Consider the following 12,073-nt stretch of genomic DNA (forward strand, 5'->3'; position numbering starts at 1 on the left):
TGTAGGTGTACCACAGATGAAGCCAGTAGTGTTTGGTTTTTTTCTTTTTTGGCTTCTGTGGCTTTGAGTTAGAAGCAAATAGTAATTTTTAAGTCTCTGGAATAATAGAGGCTATTGAAAATAAAATTCCAAATTTCTTGTGAATTCTTCAGGCAGCAGTGATTATTATGGCTTTGTAACTCTTGATACCATGTGGCTCTAGATTTGCTGTCTGTAGTACAAGGAGGTTTACGTAGTATATGTTAATGTTAACATTTCTTACTACACCTGTGTAAATCAGTCCAGGAAGCAGAGTAGCTTGTATATGTGTAATCAAGAATAATTTTAAATGTTGTGATTGTAAGAGGAGACTTAAAAATCCAAAATTTGAAAAGAGACAAAAAAGCATAAGATGTTGTTTTAATATCCTGCCAGGTGTTGTCTAGCCAGTACTCCTGGGGATTCTAGGGATGTATATCTTAAGTTTTTATTAGTGTATTTTTTCCGCTACCCTGGGTCTTCGTTGCTACACTCGGGCTTTCTTTAATTGGCAGCGAGTAGAGGCTCCTCCCTAGCTGTGGCGCATGGGCTTCCCATTGTAGTGGCTTCAGTGGTTGTGGAGCATGGGCTCTAGATGCGCAGGCTTCAGGAGTTGTGGTTTGTGGGTCCTAGAGCTCAGGCACAGTAGTTGTGGCACTCAGGCTTAGTTGCCTGGCAGCATGTGGAATATTTCTGGACAAGGGATCAAAGCTGCGTAGGCAGGCAGATTCTCAACCTTTGGCCCACCAGAGAAGTCCCTGCTACTTACTCTTGATTAGGCTTTTTTACAACTTGTTAAAAGTGGGCTTTAACTTGTAGAAAACTGACAGTGCAAACAATTCTTGTTTGATGGCAATGAAAATTAATTCCATGTAATAAGATATTCAAATTTTTCTTGTCAGGAGAAAAGATAGCCTCAGAGGTTGCAGTTTTATTGCCCTCAATTGGCAGTCTTGCGCAATCGCTCTTTTCTCGCCCATGCTAAGTACTTGACTAACTACACTTCTTTTAGGGCCAGGTTTGCCATCTAGTTGTCTCATTAATTAGTTAAGTAACTTTTGGCAGTTACTAAGATTGTATTTTGTCTTCTGGTGACCGCTGTTTCTGTTGTTTTCTGTTTTTGTCTGGTTTTCAGTGCATGAGGTGCATAGTTGATTTTCCTTTGTAATTACCTTCTGGGGTTCATAGTGCTTTTCCAGAATCTGTGATTGGTGTTTTTCATCAGTTTGGGAAAGTTCAGTCATATTTTCTTTTGACCTGCCTTCCAGTTCACTAATATTATTGCTCTCAGACAAGAATCATTTGGAATTGTTCTGTTACCTGATTCCTCTGATGTCTGTTTTTATAGTCTGTTGTTGTTTTGATTTTAATACATTGTCTTTTCTCCTCACATGCCTGATTATTTTATTGTGTTCATGCATTGAGTAGGAAAGGCAATAGATATGCTATGATACCTGAAAGATGTTACCCTCCTTTAGAAAGGGTACTTGCTTTTGACAGGTAGCTAAGGACACAGATAATCCCAGATAACCTTACTCCAGTCAAGAGTTGAATTGATTAGGAGCTGGGGCTGGGAAAGCTGGATAATTTCCAATTTATTCCTTGTCCTGGGATGCAGCCTTTCAGGGTCATTATTCATATCTGAACTTATCAGGGATAGCCCCCCCCTGCTAGCTCCCACACCTTTTACATGGACCCTGAACTCAAATTTTTATTCTCCTTAGTTGTCCTGTGACTCTATCTAAATTCATGCTCAGCTTGCCAGCCTGTCAGCTGCTTCTGAACTATTACATAAATGATCCTAAAGTAGCTCCAAGTATGGTGCTCACCTTTCTGAGTTTTCCTCTCCTAGATTTTTATCCTGTAGATGTTTACTACCTACCTTGTTTGCATTTTTTGTTTCCTAAAAGACTTGCTTTGTGTATTTTGTCCAATTTTTCTCAATAGTTAGAATTATCTAGACTACCATAATAGAATTATCTAGTCTACCATTTAAATGTAAAATGTTTATACAGTTAGTACACGATTACATACTCAGTATATAGAGAAGTTCATAGAATTAAAATTGAAGGTCTTTCTTATCACTCTTGGCCCAACCAGTTCCTCATCCCAGAGTAACCACTATGTTTGATGTCCTATTTATGATCACTTCCCTTCCTCCCCTTCCAATTAAAAAGGAGAAGGTTTTTTTTTTTTCATTGAGAGGAAAAATCTCTAGAATTTAAGTAACTACAGAGTGCCTTAGGTTTAACTTAATATGAAGTTTAAGCTTATATATCAGACATGGCCTTTTTTTTTTTTTCCTTTTTTCAGTTTAACTTAGCACTTAATGATGCAAAAATTTTTTCCATAGAATAAATCTTTTGTATCATTTAAAGATCTAAAGAATTTTTCAATTTTATAATAATTTTAGATGTGTAGAAAATTTGCAAAGATAATGAAGAAAATTCCTGTATACCCCTCACTTAGTTCCTCTTGATGTTAACATCTTACATAGCCATGGTACATTTGTCAAAACTTAGAAATTCACATTGGTACATTACTGCTAATTAAACTATAGGTTTTATTTAGGTTTCGCCAGTTTTTCTACTCTTTTTTTTTGGTTGCAGGATTCAATCCAGGATACCCCCTTGCATTTAGGGCCTTTTCTGTTTTGAAGTCTCTGCACAATTGACATGTATACTGTCTAGATTCCAGAGACCCAATTAGTGATAAGTTTAGAATAGGTATTCAAGATTTATATATGAGAGTAAGTGCTTGGGAATTTTCACTGTGTTATCTAAGAGAAATATGTTGGTTGATTCTTAGAGTAGATCTTGAAGATTGCTCTCGTCTTTTTATAGCAGAATCTGAACGTCTAGTCTTCATGTCTGGAATTTTGATGTATGCTTTATTTAAAATTGATCAGTGTAAAGAGACTATTGCCACTCAGACTCTTGAAGTCAGTTTATTAATTTGTGATATGAAGGATCTAGTAGGAAAGACTCTGGAGAAAATAAGATTAGAAAGTAGATTTTTTAAGTACATCAGAATCAAGTGCAGTGTTTCCCGAAATAAGTTCCTTGACACCACTTCTGTAAGATAATAGCTTAGAAAAATGGGTCCCGAATAAGGTAAAGAAAAATTTTTTAACTCTAGAACTTTCCACTGCCTTTAATATGATAGTATGATGTGTATGTACCCCAGGGAAGGGTATTTTACATAGAATTTCCAAAGCTTACTACGTCACATAATTTTTTTTTTTTTTAATGGGAAGTAGTGGGAGCCATCTTAACAGAAAACTTTTGGGAAACCTTGGTTTAAAGAAAGCCCTTTTAGGGAAGTAACTACCTTACTTGAATCTTCCAGATGCTCTTGATAACTGAACAGTTTGATTCAACAAACATTTATTGAGCACTTTCTACATGCCAGGCCCTATGGCCAGGTCTGTTTTTCAGGTCACATCTTTATGAACTAATTAGACATTATATGGACTTCTGTCCAAGTCTCCTACTTTCCTTCTGCAGTTAACATTTCTGTTCTTTAAGTTAAATAAATATTTAAATCTCTAAATGCATGGTTTCTTTGAAGTTAGAACCTTTAGCAGTAGGTCCTACTCTTTCAACACCAGAAACTTCAGATTGTCTATAGGCATACCTCATTTTACTGAGCTTTATTTTATTGTGCTTCTCATATGCTGCATTTTTTTTTTCACAAATTGAAAGTTTGTGGCAGCCCTGCATCAAGTAACTTTTTGCTTGATGTGCCATTTTTCAACAGCCTTTGCTCACTTTGTATCTCTGTTTCATTTTGTTAATTCTCACAATATTTCACTTTTTCATTACTATTTTTATAGTAATCTGTGATCAGTGATCTTTAATGTTACTACAAAACAGCTTGCTGAAAGCTCAGATGATGGTTAGGAGTTCTTAGCAATAAAGTATTTTTCAGTTAAGATATATACATTGTTTTTACAGTGTATTATTTATACACTGGACTTTCCTGGTGGCTCAGACGGTAAAGCGTCTGCCTACAATGCGGGAGACCTGGGTTCGAGCCCTGTGTTGGGAAGATCCCCTGGAGAAGGAAATGGCAATCCACTCCAGGACTATTGCCTGGAAAATCCCATGGACAGAGGAGCCTGGTAGGCTACAGTCCGTGAGGTCGCAAAGAGTCGGACACAACTGAGCGACTTCACTACTCACTACTATATGTTTTGTTATATGTTATATATCATATTATTACACATTACAGTATAGTGTAAACATTACTTTTATATGCACCGAGAAATCAAAAAATTAATGTGACTTGCTTTATTGCAATATTTGCCATATTTCAGTGGTCTGAAACCAAACCTATAATACCTTTAAGGTATACTTGTGTATCTGTGATCAAGGTGAATCATGGCCCCATCTAGTGAAATTGATGTTATTCCTCATCAGGTTGAGACTATTCCCACCATCTTTGATGACACCTTCTGAGTACTTGCTAAGGCATTTGTGACTGGTTCATGAATGCTTTTTTGTATTTTAATTATACAACAACCTGTAGCTTCACTATCTGTAATAAATTTGGAAGGTTATATTCTTTGGGCAGTTTATTTTCATTAGGCTTCTCCCTTTTTTATTAAAAAGATTATGTTAAATTTTAAAAAGATTTTTTAAATCCTCACTTTTTAATGAAAAAAAAAAGTTGAAGTGTTAGTCACTCAGTCATGTCCAGCTCTTTGCAACCCATTGACTGTAGCCCACCAGGCTCCTCTGTCCATGGAATTTCCCAGGCAAGAATACTGGAGTAAGTTGCCGTTCCCTTCTCCAGTGGATCTTCCTAACCCAGGGATCAAACCTGGGCCTCCCCATTGCAGGCAGATTCTTTGCTGTCTGAGCAAATAAGTATTTTAATTTTTCCCTGTAGTTGTCTTCCACTTGCCAGGATACAGGACTTTTTGTCTTCCAATTTTTTTTTATTATAAAACATTTTTCTACTTTTTAAACATAGTCTTAAAAGCTTTTAAATATCTTGTCATATTGATATAATTTAACACTTTCCCCAATTTTTACATTTAGGCTGTTTCCAGTTTTTTTTCTGTTGTAAAGCTGCAGTTTAAGCATGTAGCTTTTGGTTTTATTGAGTTACTACATTAGGCCACAGAAATAACCAATTGTGGGATTCCTTGATCAGAGGATATTATGACCTTTATTGATTTTGCCACATAACTGCTATTAAAAGACAAATTGCAAGTGAAAATATAAATAAATAACTTTGTGTTTGGCTTCTGAAATATATGTGCTTTTTCTTAATAAGCTACAGCGTTTGTAGATTTGCCTCAACCAGGTGCAACATTAAGTTCAACCGGTGGCCATCAAGGTGTTAATTGATTATTTTAATAGTGCCCTCTGCAGAACCATCAGACAGAGTTTAAAGTTGTTCCAGATCCCTTCATTGTGTTTCAGACTTGGAGTATTTAGATTTATTTATTTCACAGTTGATGCTGGGTCAGTGTAAGGAGCATTGTTGAGATGTAACTCAAATGCTTTTTGTTTTTAACTTCCTCTCTGTAGCCTCCATTGGGGTTTTAAATTTTTAAGAAAATTTAAGAAAAACATTTAGGAAAAACATTAAATTATATTTTATTCTATTACAGGGGAACATTGTTCTTACAGATTATGAGTACCTAATTTTAAATATCCTAAGATTTCGAACTGATGAGTCTGATGATGTTAAATTTGCTGTTCGTGAACGCTATCCAATTGATCATGCTAGAGCTGCTGAACCGTTGCTTACCTTGGAAAGGTAACATGTTTTGTTTATTAACTCATTTCATACTCTATTAGATAGTAAAATAGATTATACATCAGGATATGAAAAACTTGTCACATAAGGAAATAATTTGTTTACTTGCATAAAATAAATTTGGACTGCTTGAATTATATAAATGTACACTTGAATGTAAGCAGTTAAGCCTTATTTGGGAGTAGCAGGTGTATACTTTTTAATCTTAAGTTTGTTGTTATGTCAGATGTTTATAATTTCTTGGTGAATTGAGGGGCTTATTAGCTATTCTTTAAGAAGACAATGCATCCGGTCCCATCACTTCATGGGAAATAGATGGGGAAACAGTGGAAACAGTGTCAGACTTCATTTTTGGGGGCTGCAAAATCACTGCAGATGGTGATTGCAGCCATGAACTTAAAAGACGCTTACTCCTTGGAAGAAAAGTTATGACCAACCTAGATAGCATATTCAAAACCAGAGACATTACTTTGCTGACTAAGGTCCATCTAGTCAAGGCTATGGTTTTTCCTGTGATCATGTATGGATGTGAGAGTTGGACTGTGAAGAAGGCTGAGCACTGAAGAATTAATGCTTTTGAACTGTGGTGTTGGAGAAGACTCTTCAGAGTCCCTTGGACTGCAAGGAGATCCAACCAGTCCATTCTGAAGGAGATCAGCCTTGGGATTTCTTTGGAGGGAATGATGCTAAACTCCAGTACTTTGGCCACCTGATGCGAATAGTTGACTCATTGGAAAAGACTCTGATGCTGAGAGGGATTGGGGGCAGGAGAAGAAGGGGACGACAGAGGATGAGATGGCTGGGTGTCATCACTGACTCGATGGATGTGAGTCTGAGTGAACTCCGGGAGTTGGTGATGGACAGGGAGGCCTGGCATGGGGTCGCAAAGAGTCGGACATGACTGAGTGACTAAACTGAACTAAACTGAACTGAAGAAGACAATGGATATCTTGGCAGAGTGTGAAAGGAGATAGAAATTCTGGTTTAGTTAAAAGAAAAGGAATATGGTGAGATAAGGTTCTGACTGTAGCTATAATCTGACTGGAAGACTTTGCTGACTAACAGGCTACAACAGTGGTTTTCAACGTTTAGCATGCATCAAGATCAGCTAGAGGGGCTTGGTAAAATAGAGACTCCATGCACCACTCCCCCTCTAGTTTTTGATTAAGTAGTTCTGGTGTAGGTCCTGGGAATATACATTTCTAAGAAGTTTGTAGATGAAGTTGATGCTGATTAGGGGATTGTAATGGCCCACAGCATCCTTGAGTTCTTTCTAAATGCTTAATTAGGTAAAGCCATTTCAGGTGTTAAGGTATATTAACAGGGAGGGATAAATTGGGAGATTGGAATTGACACGTACACACTACTATGTACAAAATAGATAACTAATAACATGCAAAAAGCACAGGGAATTCTACTCTACTGTTTAGTGACCTATATGGGAAAAAACTCTAAAAGAAAGAGTAGATATATGTGTAGGTATATATATGTGTAGGTATAACTGATTCACTTTACACCTGAAACTAACATTTTAAATCAACTATACTTCAATAAAATTTTTTTAAAAAAGATGGTAACACCAATCTCCACAAGCTACATTTAACTATTGCATAAAAATGTGTCTTTTCATGTCATATGAGCACACTGATGACAAGCAGTATGACTTAGTTGAAAAAGTATTGGGTTTCTTTGGAAAACTTGGTCTTGAGTCCCAGCCTGCTGTTCAGGAACCTAGTAATTTAGATAAATTACTTTTATGACTCCCCCCAACCCCCATCCCCACCTTTTTGTTTTTAACCTATAAACTACTCTTATATTTTAGGATATTTTCAAGATCAGGTAAATAGATGCGTGCCAAAGTATTGTGAATATTTCAGTAAGATCTATTAAATATAAAATAATAAGGGGTGTGTTAATTTTGTTTCACAGATTGACTGAAATACTAGCCGGTGCACCCAAGGGTGAACTATTGAAGAGAGTTCTTAACCCATTACTTCGTGAGTAATCCTACATAGAGCAACAAAGTATTTGTTAAATAATATGGTTTTCAGGAATATATTTAACACATTCAGATCTAGTTCTAGTAGAAATTTAAATCTAGTAGAAAATTAGAACAACTTGATAAATGTAGAAAGGAGTTTAAAATGATCTTTAGAGTAAACAGAGGTTTATTTTCAAAGAAAGAGAAATTTATTATACTGTATGAACTTTGACCATTACCTTTTAGATCTTATTTAGCAGCAATACAGTTATATAAACTAATAGTATGTTATCTAGTACTTGATTGCTAGCTGTAGTTTTCTAAGAAATCAGTTTTTTTCAGTGTCATAAGCTTTTTGGTTTATTAACCCACTTAGCTTGGTTGGGTTTTCTTTGTTTTTGCTTTTTGATTTTTATTGGTGAGTCTCAGAGGATTCCAGGATCTGCCTGGTACCGTTGATAACCAGCATAAAGATTTTCCAGTAAACTTTTATACTTGAGAAAAGTCATCACTTATCCCTGTGTTAAGGAATCTGAAAAGGACATATGAGAAGACAGGTACCATTGATTACTAAGGGAGTTACTCTTCCTCTCCTATGAAATTAGAAGGCATTAAGAAGTTATCTTTAAAACTTTCCATAAGTTAGTATAACATGTGAAATTTGTAAGTTTGGATTTTTCAATAGAAAAATTTTTATTCTGTTTTTATTCTGTTCATGTGGTATATTACATTAACCAGTTTTTGGATGCTAAACCAACCTTACATCCCTGGTTTATAATCCTTTGATATGTAGCTAAATTCCATTAAATTCTTGTAACTTTTGCACTAACTTCCATGGGTTTATTGTCTCAAATTTTTATAAGTAATTTCTAGTAACTGTCATTTCTGATAACATTTCAAAATAAGTAAACTAATTGTTATTTTCACTGGTTACTGCTATTGAGTAGATGACTTATATTGGGATATACATTAGTATTATATTTTGAATGTGAAATTTTGTAGGAAAATGCTGCAAATAATATCCTTTGCTTTTATAGCCTATGGGCCAGCTCTCATTGAGCACTGTCTTATAGAAAACGGATTCCCTGCCAATGTCAAAGTGGATGAAAAATTTGAAAGTAAAGGTATATATGCATGCTACAAGTTTTGCCCATTTTTATTTATTTCATTTTTTTAAACCTATGAAAATTATTTCTGGTAAAAGTAATCAGTGAGTGCATAGTTTTAAACTTTGACCTATGAGTATTCTGTCCATATGGTATTCCTGACTTTGTACTCTAATGTGACATTTTATCCCTAGTAACATGCAGTTTAATCTTTTGATCTACCCTATTACCTTTCAATTATGAAATATTCTCCCTCCCTCCCTCTAAATTTTTGAAGGGGTTAGTGCACTTGAGATAATCTCTGAGGCTTGAAGGAGTTGAATTATTCACCTTCAGACTCAGCACCTGAGGTGTTTCTAGAAGTAGCATTATTTATGCATTTTAACTCTGTAAGTGCTGTGCTGTGACTATATAGTGAATTAGGCTTTTGTAACTACTTAAATTCAATTTCTAGATTAATTAAACCTAAATTAACTTCCAGATTAGGATAATAAAAAATTATAGGAAATATAAGGAAAATGGAAGATTTGGTCTTTGACAAGTTTTTATCTGCAGATTCTCATGTAAAATTAAAAAAATAATTTTTTCTATTTATGTTTTGGGATTATATATTATTTCTTAAGGTTTAGGGATCATTTTTATGCTGTCAAATTTTTTTGTGAATTAAAAAATACAAACTGAATGTTTGAAATGAATGATTTAGTTTCTGAAATATATGAATTCAGTGTAGTCTGGTTCAAAATGCCAACAGGTGGTATTGCTAATTTTGGTATTACACTTCCTTTATAAAAATGAATCTGATCTGTGCAATAAAAAAGCATATAAAAATGTTCAGGAAAACTCTGGAAAATAATAGTAATGATAGAGAATAATCTTTTCATAGATTAAAATGCATTATGAAACTGTAGTAATTAAGTTTTGGGAGAAGGAATACACAGCATAAAGAATTCAGAAACATGCTCAAATATATGTGAGACTTCAGCATATGAACAGAAGTACCTTTCAGATCATGAGGGGAAAGATGGATTCAGTAAAAGCTGTTGGGACAACAAGTGACCAAGATATATTCTTATTTAATACATCGATTATAAAGCATGAAATAACTAATTTTCTTAAATAACTTTATTATTTCATAACCATTTTCTATTTTCTGCATAGATGTTTAGTAATGGCTAATGGACAATTGATTGGTACTCATTCTTTCCTTTCTTATTTCCTTATTAGATATTGAAAAAGTACTTGTTTGTCTACAGAAAGCAGAAGAGTATATGAAAACAACATCCAGCTTCAATGGAAAGGTAGTGCCACATAATATTTGCTATATATTGTTGTGGCTTAGATATTAGAATTTTCATTGAAGGATCAGCATATGTAAATTTTTTGTTGTAATTTGGAAATTTAACACCTATAATATGCTTATTCTAGGGTAGTTTTTTTTTTTTAATTGCTGTTGGTTTCTGATTTTTGTTCTGTTCCTTAAATCTTCTACAAAATACTGGGTCAGTATCAGCACTCCTACAAATTTGAGGAATTTGAAGATATTTCCTCTTAGGTTGATTTTTAGATAGAAAAGCACATTTTAATTTGCTATCACTTTCTAAAAATTTACTAGCATCTTTTTAGTTATTAAATATCTGCTGCTGAATTACCTCATATCTTATTTTTCTTTCCTATTCCAAGTATAACTTCACTTACAAAAAGGTTTAGGAAAAGTTCTGATTAATTATAGCTAAATTCAGTCCAAATGTACCCATCGCCCAGTTATTAAAATGAACTAAAATTTCCTACCCGCAGTGTGAACCAAAGACCTTTTCTGCTGGAAGTAAAGTGCTTTTGGCTCTTTTAAATTTCAGAACATCTGAAAAATGGAAGAAAAAAGCAAAATGCACATGTATAATCCTACTACTTTATCAAATCATTAATATTCATTTTCTTTATTCCCTGATTTTCTCTTGTCCATGTGAATTAGTAGGTTCTAATGATTCTTACTGATCCTTAAAAACATCATTTTGAGAAGTGATACAATCAATAGACAAATCCTACTGATTATTTTTAACTAGAATAATTTTGTAAGCTAATAAAGTCAATATCATTCAAGGAAAGTCAGTCTTTGTTAATTATAAATAGAAATTAGTTTTAATGTTGGATTTTTATAGGGGTATATCATTCAGAAAAGAGAAATAAAACCAAGCCTGGAAGTAGATAAGCCAACTGAAGACATACTCACGTAAGTATGTAGGCATGGGTCTGTTTGCTTTGGGTGTTTATTAATGTTCTTGAATGTGATATAGTAAATATGTTTTACAGGTATGAGGAATTTCATCCTTTCTTGTTTTCTCAACATTCACAATGTCCATATATAGAATTTGAATCATTTGACAAGGTGGGTTTTCTGATTCTGTTTTTTGACCAGTTAGCATGATATGAATTAGATTAATCCAGCTTCCTTTGAGAAATTGAAAATATTTTTGCTCTACAATCACTATGAATCTGGACATTAAAAATCAGTGAGGTCACAGATACAGACTGTTGGAAAAGTTTGTTGCCACTTTATTTTAAGATGAAGGACCAAAGATCTGAACTTAATTTGATTCTTGACTGTTTAGCTGTATAATACATTTACTGGAAATCTGCTCAAGTTCATCAAGTGGTTATGAAACAAAATGGACTCTAAAATTCTGTGTATGAAAGTTGATGCAGAGACCATATTTTTCAGGGTTTTTTTTTCAGCTGGTTGATTGTCTTTTTCTTTTTTTTTGATAAGGCCGTAGATGAATTTTATTCCAAGATAGAAGGTCAGAAAATAGATTTAAAAGCTTTACAACAGGTATGGTATTATTAAAAACATTTATATTAAACCTTAAGTGTGGCTTTATATAAATATATATATTTATGTAAATATATATATTTATATAAATATATTTATATAGATATAAATAACATATTTAATATAATTTATTATATTAAATTTAATATAAACTGGACTTAAGTGTGGTTTGCTGGGTAGGTGATGCTCTCATACAGGAATGGGTAGACTTTTAGAAGTAGTATGGGAATGCCCTGATCTCTTGGAGTATTGATAAAGGTCCAGGGGAACCGGTGTTAAACAAAAACCCAACTCATTTGCTTTATCAGTGTATAAGATATTCTCTAAACCAGAAAATACAGTGACAAGGAGGCCTGTTATTTATTCCCT

The 12,073-nt window shown here is 34.0% G+C and overlaps 1 protein-coding gene across 2 annotated transcripts in view; it reads left to right on the forward strand.

Moving 5' to 3' along the window:
- The window catches only part of NEMF (nuclear export mediator factor), a 54,908-nt gene that overhangs the window by 7,952 nt on the left and 34,883 nt on the right, over nt 1-12,073 (forward strand). For both annotated transcript variants that reach the window (XM_068991485.1, XM_068991492.1), the window contains exons 5-11: nt 5,642-5,790; nt 7,720-7,787; nt 8,809-8,895; nt 10,102-10,175; nt 11,034-11,104; nt 11,185-11,260; nt 11,642-11,704. In XM_068991485.1, the coding sequence (XP_068847586.1) occupies nt 5,642-5,790; nt 7,720-7,787; nt 8,809-8,895; nt 10,102-10,175; nt 11,034-11,104; nt 11,185-11,260; nt 11,642-11,704 (588 nt within the window). The remainder of the gene's footprint in view (nt 1-5,641; nt 5,791-7,719; nt 7,788-8,808; nt 8,896-10,101; nt 10,176-11,033; nt 11,105-11,184; nt 11,261-11,641; nt 11,705-12,073) is intronic.

This window comes from Capricornis sumatraensis, chromosome 2, assembly GCF_032405125.1.
Source record: "Capricornis sumatraensis isolate serow.1 chromosome 2, serow.2, whole genome shotgun sequence".
Classification (NCBI taxonomy): Eukaryota; Metazoa; Chordata; class Mammalia; order Artiodactyla; family Bovidae; genus Capricornis; species Capricornis sumatraensis.